Source organism: Phragmites australis, chromosome 15 (assembly GCF_958298935.1).
Source record: "Phragmites australis chromosome 15, lpPhrAust1.1, whole genome shotgun sequence".
NCBI classification, from domain to species: Eukaryota; Viridiplantae; Streptophyta; class Magnoliopsida; order Poales; family Poaceae; genus Phragmites; species Phragmites australis.
This window is the reverse complement of record NC_084935.1, coordinates 332,322-351,412: the sequence shown is the minus strand read 5'-3', so window position 1 is coordinate 351,412 and position 19,091 is coordinate 332,322. Positions and strand designations below refer to the sequence as shown.

The 19,091-nt window shown below is 47.0% G+C and overlaps 1 protein-coding gene across 1 annotated transcript; it reads left to right on the top strand.

Moving 5' to 3' along the window:
- The first annotated feature begins 7,843 nt into the window (after nucleotides 1–7,843).
- LOC133892663 (probable protein phosphatase 2C 33) lies at nucleotides 7,844–11,745 on the top strand. The gene is made up of 7 exons (XM_062333558.1): nucleotides 7,844–8,252; nucleotides 8,349–8,520; nucleotides 8,618–8,835; nucleotides 8,948–9,055; nucleotides 9,159–9,284; nucleotides 9,381–9,613; nucleotides 11,114–11,745. Exons 1-7 carry the CDS (start codon nucleotides 8,043–8,045, stop codon nucleotides 11,334–11,336), a joined length of 1,290 nt encoding a protein of 429 aa, XP_062189542.1. The 5' UTR covers nucleotides 7,844–8,042; the 3' UTR covers nucleotides 11,337–11,745.
- Nucleotides 11,746–19,091: the final 7,346 nt, after the last annotated feature.

Below are 19,091 nucleotides of genomic sequence, written 5' to 3'. Positions count from 1 at the left end.
GCCAACCGGCCCCTCACCCTCGTCCACGACACCGAGACGGGGGCACTGGCCATCGGTTCTCCTCCCCCGCCCGCGCTGTCCACTCATGGCTTCCTCGCCGTAGCTGCCGCCGGCCGACTCTACACGCTGCCGGGCGTGTCCGCGAGCACCGCCGGAGACATGTACTGCCTAGAGGAGTACGGCAGCGGCGAGGAGGAGGAGATGCGACGCTCTTGGCGCGAGAAGCAGGACAAGTGGGTCTGGAGCACCGTGGCGTCGCCGATGCCATTCGACCCCCGGGACGTGACCTGCCATGCACTTCACCCAGACGGGCGCACCTTGTTCGTGTCCGTGAAGCGCCAGCGCCACACCTTGACGGAGCACGGCACCTTCTCGCTCGACGCCGACCGCTTCGTGTGGACTCGCCACGGCGACTGGCTCCTGCCCTTCGCGGGCCAGGCCTTCTACGACGCGGACCTCGACGCGTGGGTCGGGCTTGACGAGCGCGGGTACCTCTGCTCCAGCAACGGCCTGTCCCGCCACGCGACCCGGCGCACGCCGCCGGCTTGGAAACGCGGGATGGAGACGATGCTCCGCGAGGCCGACCCGGACAGGCGGTTGGGCGCCGTGCTCGTGTACATGGGCGACGGTGGGAGGTTCTGCCTCGTGGAGCGCGCGGTGCGCGAGGGAGTCAAGGCGAGACACTCGTCGTTGGGCGACGGCGACAGGTGCGTGCTCCACATCACAACCTTCTGCGTCAGGTACGGCAAGGGTGGGGAGCTGACAACCACGGCTCGCCGCGGCGTCCGCTCCTACGCGGCGTCCAGGCACTGTCAGCATTTCCGCGTGCGTGCATTCTACATGTAATGTTTCCTGGAGAAGTTGTGCAACAGTGACCAAGAATGACAGGTTTCTTATGTACACATGCGACGTGAAATGAAATGAAAAAAATACAAGTTGTCTGTCTGTCGTGTGATCTACGAAGGAAGTAAGGACTAGTAGTATCCGTTCCGTTACGCATGCATGTATTGTCGTGAGTTGTCAGTCATAGCGAGGAATGTTTTTTGAAGTACAAGTCTAACGCCACTCAGTGTGTATATATCATTTCTTTTGAATTTAATTTCAAAAAAATATGAGCACGTATGCTGACTCTAGTACTCCGGATGAATAGGTTTTACTACAAGACAATACCCGACTGAACTAGGAATGTTTGTGAGATGACAGAATTGCTGGCACAGAGATTTGTCTCTGCGGCCGGCAGGAAGGAACTTTCCTGCATTCATTCCCATGCACCCAATCATACTCAGTCCATCTCACTCGCGTCATATAATTATAAACAACAACCACCTTGTATATTTTTTTTTAGGAGAACAACGGTGGGGATTTTCCCACCTGAAAAATTTCTCATTGCAAAAAAGAGAAAGCAACGTGCACAATTACATCGACAGTTTCAAAGGAGACCGAGAGAATAGAGACGTGGGGAGAGCAAGAGAAGAAGAAAAAAAGTCTAGTTGATTACATCCATAAGGTTTGAGCACCAGTCTATAGTTGTTTCAGTATTCGCCGATGAAGGGGCCCGGGAAACTGTTTCAGTATTCGCCGATGAAGGGGCCCGGGAAACCCAAAGCAAAAGGTGGTCGGCAAGGAGACACACAGTGTACAAAGGGCTCGTGTTGATGCCATCGAAGATCCTACGATTGCGCCGCTTCTAGGCAATTCACAGAAACAGGAGGATAAAGGTGTTACGAACGAGCACCTGCAAGTGATCAAAGGTTGCAAACACCAATGAGCAGAAGGCGTCCACGGTTTCTAGCTGCCCAGTCCCTGGGAGGATACGACTCCAGATGCTGGTAATCCCGCTGCAGGTCATAAAGAGGTGATCGATAGTTTCTGATGTGGAGGGACAGAAAGGGCAGCCGGGATTCGGAATGGCATCGACCGAGTAGAGGAAGGCTCTGGTCTTGGTGTTTCCATGCCGAAGAATCCATGAGAAGATTTGTACTTTCTTTGGGGTGAAATTTTCCCAATTATGTTCCTGAAGCCGCACATCCTATCCGGGGGGCAAATCATTCTGTAGGCCAAGGCAGTCTGAATTCCCGGAGAAGAGGCATTTTTCATCCACCGAATGTCCGGGGAGTCTCTTATGGAAAAAGAAGAAAGGTTGTCGGACAACATGTCCATTTCTGCGCGGGCGGCGGTTGTGAGGCGAGTCTGGAGCTTGAAGTTGAGGGAGCCATGTGCCAAAGTATTAGAAACCAAGACATCCTTGTGGGTACAGTGTGAAAAGGCATCGGGAAGTGCTTCGTTGAGGGGGCCCAAGGAAGTCCAATCATCATACCAGAAGGAAGTGGTTTTCCCGTCGTCAACCTCCACCGAGGTTATAGCCATGTAGAGCGGCATGAGACGGGCGATGGTGTTCTAGGCCGAAGTGTAAGCAGGCAACGTTCGGAATCTAGTTTGGAAAAGGTGATATGTTCGGATGATCCGGTAGATTCAGGGGGTGTCCTGTCTGGAGCAAAGCTTGTGCAGGAGCTTAAGGAGGAGGCTGATGTTCTGCAAGTGGAGGTCTTTGAGCACCAGGCCACTGTCTTGCTTGGGGCAACAGGCTGTGGTCCAGGCAACCTGGCAATCTCCTCCATCACATTCGGTGGCACCTTTCTAGAACATAGTCCTTCTCGGTTGGTTGATCTTCTCGATAGTGGAATTGGCGAGCTCAAAAACCAGCATAGCATATGTCGGTAGGACTGAGAGGACAACGTTGGTAAAGGTTAGATGCCCAGTGGGAGTTAGGAACTGCGTGCTCTAACCAGGGATCCATCGTCGCACTTTGAGTGCTAAGTAATCCAGAGCGGAAGCAGAGAGTTTCTTATTAGAAAGAGGCAGACCCAGATATGTCTGGGGGAAGGTTGAAATGCTGCAACCAAGAATAGAAGCAAGGCACGTTGCTTCCTCGGAGGGAACATGGATAGGAACAAAAGTGCTCTTGTGGTAGTTAATCTGGAGCTCGGTTGCTAAAGCGAAACGGCCAAGAAGAGCCTTCAAAGTCAGCAACGGGGAGCAGGATGAGGGTGTCATCCGCATATTGGATGATGGGACAGGGCAGGTCTTGTTGTAGTGGGTGATGGATGGACCCATCCTTTGTTATCAATTGCTAGAGCACGTCAGCCACATTAAGGAAGAGGTACCGTGTGAGCGGATCGCCTTGGCGCAGACCCCTCTTGCAAGATTGCTATTATCTTATTAAAGAAGAAAAACTAAAAAAAAAAGCGATGGCACATTCTTTTGAAGGTGAAAAACTACGCTTCATTGAATATAGCATCTAGGCACACCATTCAGGAGGATAGCCGTCCGCCCCGATTGAAGCATGTGATGCATCCACCAATGCCACTTGTCACTAAAGCCACAGGAGCACAGAATCAGATCAAGAGTGGACCATTCAACTGAGTCAAAGGCTTTTCGAAAGTCGAGCTTGAGAACTATAGTGGTAACTTCCCGCTTGTGGCAGCATTGGAGAAGCTCAGCGGCCATGATGAAACTCTCAAAGATGTTGCGCCCTTTGATGAACCCGGTTTGGCTGTCTCGCAGCAGGGAGGTGATCACAGCCCGTAAGCGGGTTGTTAGCACTTTACTCAGAAGCTTTGGGGGGAAATTCTGGAGCGAGATCGTACGAAAACCATCAACAGAGGTGACACCATCCTTTTTTGGGAGGAGGACAATATAGGATTGGTTGACACAAGCCAAGTTCGGGGTCCCGTCATGAAATTCATAGAACAATTGTCTGATGTCATCTTTGACCATGGCCCAAAAGGTCTTAAAGAAGCCAGGGCTAAAACCATCCGGGCCGGGTCTGCTGTCAACTCTCATGTACCATAAGGCATGCGATATCTCATCATCCGAGAATGGGGCATCCAATTGTTCCAGAGAGGCCATTTTCGGGTAAAGGTCTGGGAGCTCAAAATCCCAACTAGTCAGCGTGGAGCTTCCCAGGAGATAGGCAAAGAAACCCCCCAGGATCTTCTCTTTCTTCAAGTGGTTGTACACTGGCACACCTTGGTCATGCAGAACTTTAATCTGGTTCTTCCGAAGCCTGGCTGAGGCACTGGCATGGAAGAAAGAAGTGCTGTCGTCTCCAAACTTACATACCTTGAAGTGGTACCGTTGGCGCCAATATATCACTAGGGCTTTATGTTGTTCCGAGAGCTGACCTTTCACAAGATCTCTCAGGAGTGATTTGGCCTGGCTCAGGGTCCGAAGATCCTCCATGATGTCCACAAGAGTGATGATTTGTTTGCAGGCACTGACTATTGCGCCTGGGTGCTTCCATTTCCTGATCCACTTTTTGGATTGAGCCAGCACCCATTTCAATTTCTTGGCCAAGCGAGAGGGCGCACTCTGAACTTAGTTAACGGCAGCGCCCCAGACATCTTGGACTAAACCTTGTAGTCTTCATTCATGCCCCAAGTGCGTTCATAGCAAAAACACATGAGGGGCCGGAGCAGTAGAGGTAGCTGTGACCAGGAGGGGGACATGATCCGATGTTGTTCTCACCATATAACTGAGAGTGGAGTTTAACAGCAGTTGCTCCCAGTCACTTCTGTCTAGATGCACCAGAGTGGGTGCCCCCTATTTTTGGACCAAGTGAACTTGCAATCTAATAAGGGCAGATCATGAAGGAGAAAATCATCGATGACATTAGAGAAGGCATCCACAGTGATGGCCGATAGGTTGTTTTTGTTCTTGTCCTATGGAAATCTTGCAATGTTGAAATCGCCAAAAAGAAGCCATAGGGTGAAATCAAGCTCAAGGTGACTTCAAGCACAAACGGAATGTTTTGGCCAAGCTGTTAGAAGTCCACCCGATGTACCAGAAGAGCACTTATGGCTGTAGGAAGTGAAACTAGGAGGGAGGAAGGTGGCCGCTTTGGCCGCAGGGATGTCCTCAAGCTTAGTCTCCTCGAGGAAGATGATGTGCAGGAAATGGTGATCCATCAGGTTGGCCTTCACATCTCTCATTTATTAGCATCACCCAGACCTCGAACATTCCAGCTGCGGATGTTAAGCTTTTTTAGACTAACAGGTTCCATCAAAAGATCCTAGTACACCTTGGGGATCAAAGCTGGAGCACAAGCTAGGAGATGGAAAAGGCCTAGATGGAAACAAGGTAGTGTGGATGCAAGGGTAGCAAGGGGTGGTGCACATGATGCGGCTATCTACATTTGTACAACCAAAAGGGGGGTGCTGCGTACATAGAGAACAAAGCAGCACCACCGAGCGACGTGCACCGAAGGTTGTTGCCCTTGTTGGAAGTGACAGTGCAAGCGTTCCTCATGGGTCCCCCACCGACGCCGAGGTAGGAGCATTGGCAAGGAGCCGAAGGTCTTTCTTGGCCAGGTTGCAGCCGCCCCCGAGGACTTAGAGCAGATGCGCCGTGAAGAGAGGAGGAGGGGCTGCTGGAACATCGCCTAGCTTCTTAGCCTTGAGCTCATAGGCTAAGTCCACCATTGATTTAAATTCACGAGTAGCTTTCTCTTCGATCCTCTTGCTGGAGCGGCTAGCAGGGGGAAGGCGCGGCGCTTGCGATGAGCCAGGGCAGGACCCGACCCGTTGAGTAGCCCAGTCGCATAGCCACCCACACGGTTTGCCTCGCCAGGAGTTATCGGAGAGTTGAAGGCCTCACTAGAACCGAAGCTCAGATCGCGGACGGCCTCCATGTGCACCCCTGGAGGGATGAACCTTGATGGGCTAATGGTGAAGAAGGGGCTGATTGAAGCCAAGACGAAGAAGGACACCGCATGAAGCACCGACTCAGGCGGCCGCTCATCCGGGGACACCAACAGCAGACATGAGATCTCTTGAGGAAGCCCTAGCAACAGGCCGACATGACGATGATGCTAATCGAGCCCGAGTGGAGGTTAATCATGGGAAGTCCCATTGGGCTGGGTAGGTCCTCCAGCTGAGCCACATAGGGGATGCAGAAGAAAGCCACCTCCCCGTTAGGCCCAAGCAACAGGACGTGAATGTTCCTAGCCGTCACGTGCATTTGAATTGCAAAAGGACATGGGAACGTGCACTAAGAAACCACGGCGACGACCGGTTCCTGCTTGGAGGCATAGAGGGGTAGGGTACGGTGGTCTTGCAAGAGGCGAGTTAACTTGATGGTGGCAGCTTCGTGGCACTCGGAAAGGAAGGCCGAGAGAGGCGCCGGGACGGGGCTGGACATCACTTCACCAGCCCCCCGACGGAAGCCGAGCCCGAAAGAGGAGCAGGCTATGGCCCGCCCAGAGAAGCAGCGCCAAAAGGAGAGTTGTTGTCCGGCAGCTCGCTAGAGGCCGGCGGAGCGTCGAGCGAGCCACCACCGCGTGCCTCAGCCAGGGGATCTTGAGGAGACGAAGGTGATGTGAATGGCGTGCCTCCACCCTCGCCCCAGCAATGGATGCAACAGATCGAAGCAATGGAGCCGAAGCTAGAGGAGTTCTTCACCTGAAGTTCTTTGGGGATGTTCGAGAAACACTCAAAACGAGCAGTGGCGAGCACCGCAGTGAAATCAACACCGGCTAGAGAGACATGAGACACGTCTAGGGGGTTGGCCATAACACCCAGGGCTAGATGAACATGACGGCTGTTCCAATGCTCGATTGGGAAATCTTCCAACGCGAGATCGACATAGCCGGTATGCTGGAAATGGAACCTGTTGTCTGTGTCTTCATGGCGTTTGAAGGTGATGGTGTGCTCCAAGATACGGGGAGCCACAACATCACAGACAAACTCGCGATCGGCGTGGGAGTCGAAGCAGACCACCGAGGAGCCGCGTCCGGAGGAAAGAACGCAGTGACGGTGCCCGCGCGCCGCGTCGACCACCGAGAGGGCTCGGTGGATAAGAACCGAGGGAGGGGCCACAAAGGAGTATGCATTGCGGTTGGAAGCGTTCATGTCAACCGGGGGCATGAACACCTCTTTGTGCTCCAGGCGGAAATACTCCAAGTCTTCAGCATCAAAAGGAGCGGGGGGTGAGGGCGGCTCGTCGGACAAGGTGTCGGAGGCATCTGTTTGGATGTTCCGGTTAGCAAGCAGAGAGAGGTTGGAGGGCCAGGATGAAGGTGCGGTCGGCGGTGTAGGTGAGGCAGGGGCGGCGGTGGAGAGGACGCCGAGGCCGTGATGGGGGGGGGGGGGAGCTGATGAAAGGGAAACCACCTTGTATAATAAGCCTGTATATTTGTTTGTTGGTGTCATCACAGATACTACAGTAGTAATTAGCTAGCTACATCAATTAGGCAGTTCCATAATGACAATCATCATCAACAGTTCATTCATTCATCGTCTCCCACCTAATTGACGTGTTCTCTCGCGATTAAACAAAAGCGGTCACTTTCCTACTATTTAACTACCGAACGCACTCACGTGTATATATACTATTCTTTTCGAGATTTAATCTTAAAAAATACGAGCACTCATGCCGAATTTAGCATTGAAACACATATAGATAAATTCCACCACAGCACCTTACTAGGATCCTGGCTTTCCTCTTACTTTCCAGTTCAGGTGTCCCTACCAAGCACCTTTGCACCTTGGCCTGCCACTTTTCTTTGCAATTTGCACAGGATGCATGGCCCTTCCCTTTTGGCTGTGGGCTCCCAATCCCAATCCCAATTCCATGGGGACACTCTTGTCTTACCATAATACTCCAGTAGTAATTATTAACCAGGAGAGGAGACATTAATTAAAGGTAATAATGGCTGCCCAGCAGGGCTGTAAAGTGCTAATCTAAACCACTACAGATTAACCTCACCTGCTGTGCTTGTTTGCTTTAGTGATAATTTTCAGTCTGAAATCCCACTTCAGCGCCAGCCCAGCTCGACCTCACCTGAGCTCTCCTGAAGTCCTGATTATAAGGGGAGGGAAGGAGGCAGTCCTCTCCCTCTCTTGTTCAGCTGCTCCTCCCTCTCTCACCAACCCCAAGACAAGAGCACCCAAATCCCAATTCGCGGACGATTTGCGCCCAATCTCGGATCCGAGCCCGACCAGCCTCGCCGTTGCCTCCACCCCGCCCGTCTTCGCGCGACGGTGATGGCGAGCGCCGCGAGGGAGAGGCGCCTGCCGCCGGCGCTTCCCCTGGCCACGCTCATCGGCCGCGAGCTCCGCGCCGGTGGCTCCGAGCGCCCGGCCCTGCGCTACGGCCACGCCGGCTTCGCCAAGCGCGGCGAGGACTACTTCCTCGTCAAGCCCGACTGCCTCCGCGTCCCCGGAGACCCTTCCTCGGCCTTCTCCGTCTTCGCCGTACGTAATTGGCTCTCCACTTATGATGACTTCTTGCTCTACTTCCTCTTCCTGTCTGCTGCTCATCTGATGCTTCTTGATTGCTCGGATCTGCAGGTGTTCGACGGCCACAACGGGGTGTCGGCGGCGGTGTACAGCAAGGAGCATTTGCTCGAGCACGTCATGAGCGCGCTGCCGCCGGACATCGGCCGCGACGACTGGCTCCAGGCGCTGCCGCGCGCGCTCGTCGCCGGCTTTGTCAAGGCCGACATCGATTTCCAGCGCAAGGGTGAGCCCGACTGCATATCATTTGCAACGGATGGAGATTTCAGAGCACACACGGCTATTGAGCTTGGAGCTGAACATGGCTGACTATGTTAATTCAGGGGAGGTGTCGGGGACGACGGCGACGCTGGTGGTCATTGATGGCTTCACAGTCACGGTGGCGTCGGTGGGAGACTCCCGGTGCATCCTGGACATGCAGGGCGGCGAGGTGCAGCTACTGACCGTGGATCACCGGCTGGAGGAGAATGCTGAGGAGCGGGAGCGCGTCACGGCGAGCGGTGGCGAGGTTGGCCGGCTGAATCTCTTTGGTGGCCAGGAGGTAGCAATACATCTTTTTTAGATTGAACTAGTGACCGCGCTTGGTAAAGAATTAGATTTAGAAGCCTTTCGCTTCGCTGATGCAGCGTGTTGTGTGAATGTATTTCCGTTAGGTCGGTCCTCTCCGGTGCTGGCCAGGTGGCTTGTGCCTTTCAAGATCCATTGGGGACATGGATGTTGGGGAGTTCATTGTGCCCATTCCACATGTCAAGCAAGTCAAGGTTGATACAAATTACATACTGCTGGGAATTTGTAGTTAAATTTGATGTGATGCATCTTAGGCTGAGTTGTGAAAGTTGCTTCTTCTTTTTTTTGTAATTTCAGCTATCAAATGTCGGAGGAAGGCTGATAATAGCATCAGATGGCATATGGGATGCACTATCCAATGAAGCAGCTGCAAAGGCATGCCGAGGATTGCCTGCAGAACTGGCTGCAAAGCTTGTGGTTAAGGTAATTCTGCATGTAGCTGTTGTATCTAGAAGCTCTGTAGGGCGTAGGCATGATTGACTCAATCGCCAATTTTAACGTCCATTATTATCTGTGTAGCAAGCTCTGAAAACGAGTGGGCTGAAGGATGACACCACCTGCGTAGTAGTTGACATCATCCCATCCGATCATTTGACATCACCACAATTGTCTCCAAAGAAAAATCAGAACAAGTTGAAGTCACTTTTTTCTAGAAGGTCGCATAGTTCAGTTGGAAAGCTTAGAGGCAACTCTGCCTCCTTTGGTTCTGTGGAGGAGTTATTTGAAGAAGGATCTGCAATGTTAGAAGAAAGGTATGTTCTGATTGATGTTGCAGTGCTCCACTGTATTCTTCTCGTGTCAATTTCTTTGTCATAGTTCAGTATCATTTTCCTTTGTGCTGTTCAGTGAGCTATTTTACATATTGGATTTTGATGGAACATATATAATGCATAAATGGTCACATATCTTTAGTGTGGCATGATAAGGTAGCATGGGAAGATAGCTGGCTACCTTTCTTAGAGCATCTGGAGAGTCCGTTGTATCTCTAGAGGCTTTGCCTTTATGTGGTTCCTTTATGCCATTTTCTGTCAAGTGCCTATTCTCATTGATGGCTTAGGTTATCTTTATAATTGATCAATGAAGCTTTTGTTGAAATGTTGGGTCAATTTTGTTTGAAATTCTAGAGCTATTTTAGTTTTTTTTAATGGAAAATGTGGACCAACCAAACAAAGCCAAAAATGTTCTTAAACTAGAGCACTGATTCCGTTTTACCTTTTTTCTTCTATAAATGATGATAATGCTTCGCTCAATTTGGTGTGCTGTATACCATGACCCTGGGCATCAATTTCACAATTTATGCCCCCTTGTTATTTTCTCCATGTATTTTAGTAATACAGATTAAAACAAGGAAAAAGTCCAAATTACCCCCTGAACTATTCGTAGTATCCGGATAACCCCCAAACTTGAAAACCGTTTATTTAACCCCTTGAACTTTAAATATCGGATCACATAACCCCCTGTAGTGGTTTGCAACGGTTTTGATGATATGGCTGTCACGTCACCTGTTTTTGCCACATGGCTACCACGGCATCTCTCTCTCTCTCTTTCTCTCACGGCGCTTTGGAACCGAGTTAGCTTGGGCATTGGTGGAGCTCATCGCATATGGCCTGAGTCGTCCGGCCCAAGAGAGAGAGAGGACGATGGGAGGGAGAGAAAGGTAGAGAGAGAGGCCGACCGGAAGGAGGAGAGGCAAAGAGAGGCCGGCAGGAGAGGGGTGAGCGAGAAAAGTATGACATGTGGGTCTGCTTGCCACGTGTGCACTGCCACGTTAGTGAAAATGACATCGTGAAACCGTCGTCACGTCAGCAAAACCACCGAGAAAAACCACTCCAGAGGGTTATGTGATTCGGTATTTAAAGTTTAGAGGGTTATCCGGACACTAGGATAGTTCAGGGGAGTAATTTGGACTTTTTCCTTAAAAACAATATTGGTTCTTTTTGATTTTTTGCATCAGTTTTACCAAACAATATTGCCTCCAGGTATATATCACATCATACCTACATTTTGACCTCTTATCTCTAGATGGCATAGAAAACGTTTCAGCTGGAAGCCTGGGATAAACAAAGCCTTGTCTAACTTGGTTAGGACTTAGGAATGCTTTGAACTTTGAGGCTCTTGCTGAAATTTTCATGGTTCTTAAAGAAGCAATATCAATGCCTACTTTGGATCGATGTTGCATTTTTGTGTTGAGAAAGGCTAATCTATTAACAACTCTGTGTTGTGCCATTGACAACCAAGCCTTACTGTTGCAGGTTGGGTAGGAATTTGTCCTTGAAAGCAGCATCACCACCGTTTCGTTGTGCAATCTGCCAAGTGGACCAAGAGCCGTTTGAAGGTTTGTTCACAGATAATGGAGGTGGTTATTGCTCTTCCCCATATGCGCCATGGGGTGGTCCATATCTTTGTTTGGACTGTCGGAAAAAGAAAGATGCAATGGAAGGTAAAAGATCTAGCCGCTCTACAGCATGCAGGTGAAACGAAACACGGCTCTGGTTAAGTCAAACCTGCTGCTCAGTGGAAAAACTGAAGAGAGGATAATAAGTCGCTGAATCCAATTATAATTGTTTGCTGAAACTAACTGTATTCTCGGCCTCATATAAAACATATTTGGCTCCTAAGCGCTAACCAGTTCGTTGTCTACGTGCAACCCCGATGGAAAAGTTTGATATTCTTGAGGAAATAACTCATAACTCGAAGCTTGTAGTTTCTGGTATACCCTCTAGTGTGTATTGTGTAGGGGGGAAAAAAAATCTTCCTGCCTAATGTTGTCTGTGTTTCTTTCTGAGGGTGCTCTTTGGATTGATCGTGGAACATATTTTTGCTGGAATGAAGTACTAAACACATACTTATGTGTAAAACAGTGTAATCACCTTTTCTTACTGAATTGTCTTCCAGATATACCTCTTTATCCATTAATTTTGAACTATTGATAGATAGAATTGATTGGTGTCTGTCTGGAGATTCTTGTGCTATGTAATGCATGGCCATTGCAAGGACGGATGTTAAGAGGTAGGCTTTAGATGAAAGGAATCCATTCGTCCTAGCACTCAAGTGAACTGATCACATATACTTGTTTGTCAGCAGAACTACTAGTCTAGAATTGCAATGGCTCAAGTCAGCTGATCATAGCATATAAATTTAATTTGTTTGCCTGGAGAGTGTAAGATATGATTTCCTGTCAGTTGGCGTGATAATTTCTAGCCCTTTGGGACGTAACATGGTGACTTCTTTTAAGCTTATCCTACGATATTAGATGGCATGCCAGCAAACACTGTTGAAAGAGTAGAAAAACTGTTGCAGAGTTCGACAAAACTAGACTCCAATTGACATTGCCAGAAATTGCACCTGTCGAGAGGCGGGACGTCGCAGCAGCAGAGGCAACTCCCAGTCGCCGTGGCCTCGCTCCGTGTTGTGGGAGAAGGTACACCTGCATCACAGGATCTCAAAAGATTGAAAAAAAGAAGAATTTTTCAGCAACCGGCTATACCACCCAACGAACCATGTGGTTGAGGTTTTGAATGTAGAGGAATAAGCTAAAGAGTGCAGGAGTTTGCTACAATCAGTCCCATAGTCTGTTTTCTCTAGGGTATTACTTTTGTTGGGCCAGCGACTATCATATTAGTTTTCCTGGATAAAAAAAAGGAGGTTTGAATTCCATTTGTCATTGACATGTAGTAAGCACTCGGAAGCTCTGTTGCCAGACCAGCTACACCAACCGGGAGCTAAGGATATTGTCAAATTGCATCAACACAACTGCTCGTCGAAGGTATTGTTGCTCCTATCTGCTGCTAACATCTTGAGAAGACAGATCAAAGTAATGAAAACTAATGGATCAAGCAACACTAGACTTCCAAGTGGACAAAACTATTTATATTGACTTCTCTTTCTAGCAGGACAATTCACAACATGCTCCAGCTTTTTGCGGGTGATACATAACCCAAACAGTCAATTCAGGAGGCGTAGCATGTTGAGCTTCTACATCCAGAATGCTACTGGAGAAAAATAATCTTTATGCCTAGACACTATGTAGGAGCGCGTGGTTTGATGATTCGTGGTTTGCAGCACTCCCTTGTGATTGTACTTGAGGCCAAACATGGTCACATTGAGCACACAGCCATGGTGGTCACCCAAGGCTTCCTCCTCCTCTGACTCCCTCTCGTACCGCGCTCTTGACGAGGCAAAATTTGCTTCTGCCTAGGTAGGTGAGAGCAGGGTTCAATTTATCGTCGGTAACCGCTCGGTTATTGCGGCTACCAGATGATTCGTTCTTCACCACATTCATAAATTGAGTGATTATCGAACAAACTCAAATTCAAAATTCAAAAAAATTAAAAAATTTGACAAAATTTGACCGGTTTCTACCGTATTCTACCGAATTACTGTGCGGTTATCGCGGTTACCACCGACGGGCGGTTTTCAGGGTCCAAACGCTTTTGTGAACCTTGGGTGAGAGAGGTGGCCATGTGCCTATCCCAGTCCTTGCAGAACAACTTCTCCTTGGTCATCTACCAATCCAGCTGTGTTACGGGATTTGCGCTATGGCTTCGGGAGGCAACTTGGCAGGAACAGATGCAGCCATCCTGGTGAAGGCCAACCCATGCATCCAGCTCGCTGTCAAAGTAACCTCGGCCAAGGAAAAGCAAAGCCCATTCCCCATGCCATATCCACTCAGAATGCTTGATGTTGAATGAGTAGGTACCCAGTTGATGGCCTGGGGTATCCCGATAAGCAGTGGTCATGAAGATGGTGCATCCATCCGGGTGCAGACCATAGGAGGTAACACATTGACGATTGGTGAATGTTGGTGGTGGTGCCGGTAGAGTCTTCCAGGACTAGCCCTCGGTTGGATGCTGCATTGCATCCGGGGCAGTGGGCGCCCATGACATGACCTGAAAGGAGTGCTCCTTGTCGAAGAACCGATATGATAATGCATAGAGCATCTCATCGGAGGCCACATGCTATTCTCCGCTCCGATCTCGCGCTCCTCTCTTCTTTGACTGACTGCTCATCTTCTCATCTAGTGGCTCATAGCTCAACTCCAGCGGCGGCTGCTCGACCACCCCCCCCCCTCGTCGACCCGGTAGCTGCTGCTCCTCTCCGACACCGACGACTGGTACTTGCTTCTCTTCTTCCTCTTCTCGTCCTCCCTTGCTGAGTGTTGTATTATGTATTGATGTGCCGCTGCATGGAGAGCTCATATGGCGAGGAGAGTGTTGTATAAATGTTTGTTGTAACATGCATTGACAACCATGGGAATTGCCCCGAGCTTGCTCATACGCTGTGATCTCAACATGATAACAAGCCAGTTAATTCATTAATCGAAAGTGAATTTACAATATGGTCACTGCCATGGGAACTTGTATCTACTTATGTGCAGTATTTGGTCTCTCATGTCTGTCGACTAGCAGATGCAAAATAACTGAACATTGGCTTAGAACTGGTGCCTATTTTACATTTCATGAGTCGTAAAACAAGAGGTCTTTTACGGTACTCTTAAATGAATATTAGCCATTTGTTCATTTTGATCAAATGGTTTAGATCAGTTAAAATGTTCATCTACTCCACACGATAATATGTGGGAGTAGTAACCATTGAGGGGTACCATGGTAATTTTCTACATGTACTATGAGCATGTAAAATGGGGGTATTAGAGAAGGTGCTTATGAAAAAAAAGGTTTTTTCTCAACTACAATAGCACATGTAATTACTTAACAACCGTTGTTTATATTAGTGCTAACAAGATAGTTAACCATATTTAAGCACTTGTAGTCCTTGTTTTGCATTAGAGATTATAATCTTTATGTAAATGCTTAACCCTATATTTTATTAAACACCTAGCCATTGCATCTGAGTAAATTTTGCCGGCCCTAATTTGGTTGTTGGAACTCTAAGTGCCCATATGGGAGCGATCAAGTTTGGAACCCAACAGCTGGTGGAGGCTCAGGTTCCTTCTCCGTGTTGCATGCATTCCATCGATCGGTGATGCAGGACTAAGCTGCCATCACATGGTGGTCCGTCCATTGAAGGAGTCATTCCGCTGCACAATGTATCATCATCCACAGCTGGCCTTGCAACTGCCTGCCTAATTATCTATGTGATCTTAGCTGTGATGGACTTGTGCGAACCCCGTCACCCTTGGCCATCGAACACGTCTCGCAAGAGTTGATAAATTAGGAATCTTCATGTTCATGCTATCTCACAATGCCAACTACGAGGATCTTTCTTCACAGAGAATTTCTTACGTGACACAAGAAAGAGGTGCGACCACGCTATCTACAGGAAATTCCTCCGATCTTTAGAGCTCTCCCAATCATTGCTCACCTCCAGCAGTCGCCTGACCCAACAATCTCCGAGTACGCTTATGCCATTTCAGGTAAAGCATACCAAGCTTGACGTTTTCCAGGCAGGTGCAACACAAGTGTTGTACCAAGGGCATGATCATGCTACTAAGTTCGAAATCTGCAATTCATTCTTTTTCGGAATTGTAATGTAGTATAGGGACCCACGGATGAACCTACCAAATTATGTGCATATGTAATATTTTTTTCCAAAAGAGGAAGGAAGTCTTAGTTTTCTGTATGATGTACATATGTTTGCTCGTATTCTCTTCAAGCCCAACTTCTAGTTCTACCCCTGCACGTCTGGTATAGCTCATGCAACAACTTCGGTCAGTGGTACATCTCAAAGCCCATCCATCCTTTCCATTGCAGTCACCATGCTACAGTCACCATGTTGGCAATGATTGAGACCTCAGAAGCGGGATCTACGCTTCCAGCGTGTGCTGGGCCTTGGCGGCAGACAATAGCCTGTCTCGGGTGGCCGGTGACCTTCGCGCCGCTCCCATTTTTGTTCTCCATGGTGAGTGGAGAAGTGATTGACTTTGGGAAAGGCATTCAGCCCAGATCGATAGGGAATGAATACAACAAGACTATGATCTTGCTGATCGACTGATGAGGCCACAAAACGAGCAAGCAAATGCCAACCATAGCTGTTGAACGACTGCTGAGACTAGATTGGTGATGGTACCTCTCCAACTTATAAAAAGCCTCTTCTAGGATATATAATGCTATAATATGATAATAATAATAATACTAAAAGACCAAAGTCCAGAATACTACATCAAATAACAACAATTAGGTAAAGGAAACATGACATATTCAAAGAATGATGGTTTGCAGCATTAGTGCTAGATGATAGATAGTCGATACATGGAGTTGTATGGTTGTAGCTCTAGTCTTCTAGCTAATTTCACCTCGCCGCAGAACCTGCATTTAGATAACAAATCAGTTAGCAACTATAGTAGCAGCAGCAGCAGCAGCAGCAAATCATCATTAAGTTTAGAATCTCTTACCTTCACTCGATTTACTTATTCTCTTTGTTTTCCTTCTCCTTTCCCACTTTCTCCTTTTTGTCATTTGCCCGATCATGCTCGCTCTCCTTTTTAGCTCTCTTCTTCGCCTGCTTGCCTTCTCCCGCAAAATGGCTTGACAGTCATGCTTGACACTAGTCGTCACCATGGTCTAGCATGGGAGTCCATTGGTTCCTGGTGGACATGCAATCAATACTTCCATTGAAGTTTTTAGAAGGCAAGACATATATAGTGCAAAGATGTAAATAGGGACAGTAATGCAAGTACGCAACACATGGCATAACACATTAGTTTTAGACATGATAACATCACTATTAGAAAAGCAGGACACAATAGTTTTAGACATGCACATATCACACTACTTTCAGAGAAAACATATAACACATCACTAAGTATCATATATCACATCACACGGGCAATAATCTCCAATTAAATTACTTTGAAAGCATTGTGTAGCTGAGACGATTAGAATCAAGAACATATAGTTGTGTTGCATGTCCAACATATATCATCAAAAGCAGCAATAAGATCAAGAGGAATCATCCACACAACATTACAAAATCTCATGTTGTGAAAGGAAACACCGGAATACACGAAAATGTGAAAAATAATATTCCTATTACGAGAGGCTAGCAGATTGCAATACTTGGCACCATCAGCAGCAAGAAGAACCTGCAAGCAGAAATCACCACTAACACTTAAAGGCATGAAACCGAGTTGCGATGAACAAGGTAGTAAATAAGCACAGTAATGCAATAATGCAATCCAATTGGCTATTTTCAGTTACATGGTTACAAGTTAAATGCATAAAAGCTTCAGTGGCTTAAATGGTGATGGAACAAGAAGTGAAAACATGCATAACACAACAGTTTTAGACGTGCATATCACATTAGTTTCAGAGCAAACATATAACACATCATACCGTCAAGTATGTTCAGATGCCCTTTCAAGGCTTCAATCAAATTCACACATTAATAATATGCGCTAAGTACTTAGAAACTAATTTCCTAGCTGAGAGACTACTACTTACAAGAATACACTCTTTATTTCAACATCACAATTATTACACAAGACATACACAACTCTTTTTGGGTGGCTATCCAAACTCTCACCCTTCTCTCTTCTTCTCACTCTATAACTCTCACTACCATGCTCTCTCTTATATATCATGGCAAGGGGTGGCACCCTCCTTATATAGGCATTCAAAGCCATATGATAAGTGACACTTGGCATGATCCTAGCCATGCCATGTTATAAATATCGAATCCCTAGAAAGTTCATTTGAAATATTTCCATCCAGATAATTCTAAATTCTACCATGGCAAAAATAACTCTAGAAGTTTCCTAAAATATCTTGACTCATGTATGTGTGAGGGAACTATAGAAGTTGCCTTGCACTTTTCAACACTCCCCCTCAAGGAAAACTTCTTTATAGAGTTATCTTGCAGACCATGATGAATACTTGACAAATTTGTTGTTTATGTAACATTGCAGTGCCAATGCTTATTAACACGGTATAACGGAATAGGGGAGATATAGCACTGTTGTTTGAAACATTAATTATCTTCAATATTGATATGGTCTCTAATACAACTTGTACCTGACTTCCTACGTTTTCATATGTCTACACTATTAAAGAAAAATTCATGTACGTCTTCAACAGAAGTATCAATCTAGAAAAGACACGAAAATTTATGAGCATGGAGCCTCCCATTTCAAACTCCTCCCGCAACTGTTTACTCAACATGCGGTTGTTTTCTCGATCTAAAACACTCTGAACCTATTTCCGTTTGAATCACGAAGCAAATAAGGTGCATAACTATTGATTTGCACCCGAACTCATAAAATTAAGAGGATGCTATTTATCAGGCGGCTGATTTATTTTTTCTTCTCTTCGTGTTCGATCCAGAACGGACGACACTCCTCTCTTCTTCATTCCCTGGATTGGACAATGCAGCGCTAACCCGGCTTAACCGGACCATCTCCTCTCTCCTTCCCACGGCACCGCCCATTCGATGGTCCTCGCGTGCATCACAACCGTCTACCGACCTATCACCCTCCGACTTCCCTCTAAGCCCGAAGATGGAGAAATCCCACCGGAATCAAACATGACACCGCTAACTGTAGTCGACTGAAAACACATGCAATTGGAAAATAGGTGGTGCATAATAGCAAATAGGATTGCCCTTAATTTAACAAAAGAGTAAATTTCGCAAAACTACATATACTTTAACAAAATTATCGCAAAACTACAAATTTAAGCAATAGTTTCACAAAACTACAGATTTAATGCTGATTTTATCGTGAAACTACAGATACTTTGGCAAAATTATCGCAAAACTACGAATTTAAGCAATAATTTCATAAAACTACAGATTTAACGTTGATTTTATCGTAAAACTACATATTCTAGAGGAGTTGTTCCCAACCCTGTTACCATAAAGATCGGGCATCGCTTGCAGTCTCATAGTAGCTGGCAGCTCATGAAACGGACCGTCGGGAGTTCATGTGATTGCAAACAGTGCCCATGTGTCAGGTTAACAGGTCTACGATAGAATTTATAGTTTTACAATAAAATCGATATTAAATCTGTAGTTTTATAAAATTGTTGCTTAAATATGTAGTTTTACAATAATTTTAACAAAGTATCTGTAGTTTTACGATAAAACCGATATTAAATCTGTAGTTTTGTAAAATTATTACTTAAATTTGTAGTTTTGCGATAATTTTATCAAAGTATATATAGTTTTGTGAAGTTTACTCTTAACAAAAAATATAAATTCATGATGACTACTAGACTGACACAAATATGAAAACGATGAAGATATTTAGGTGTTGAGCGGGAAGAAAACAGTCAACAA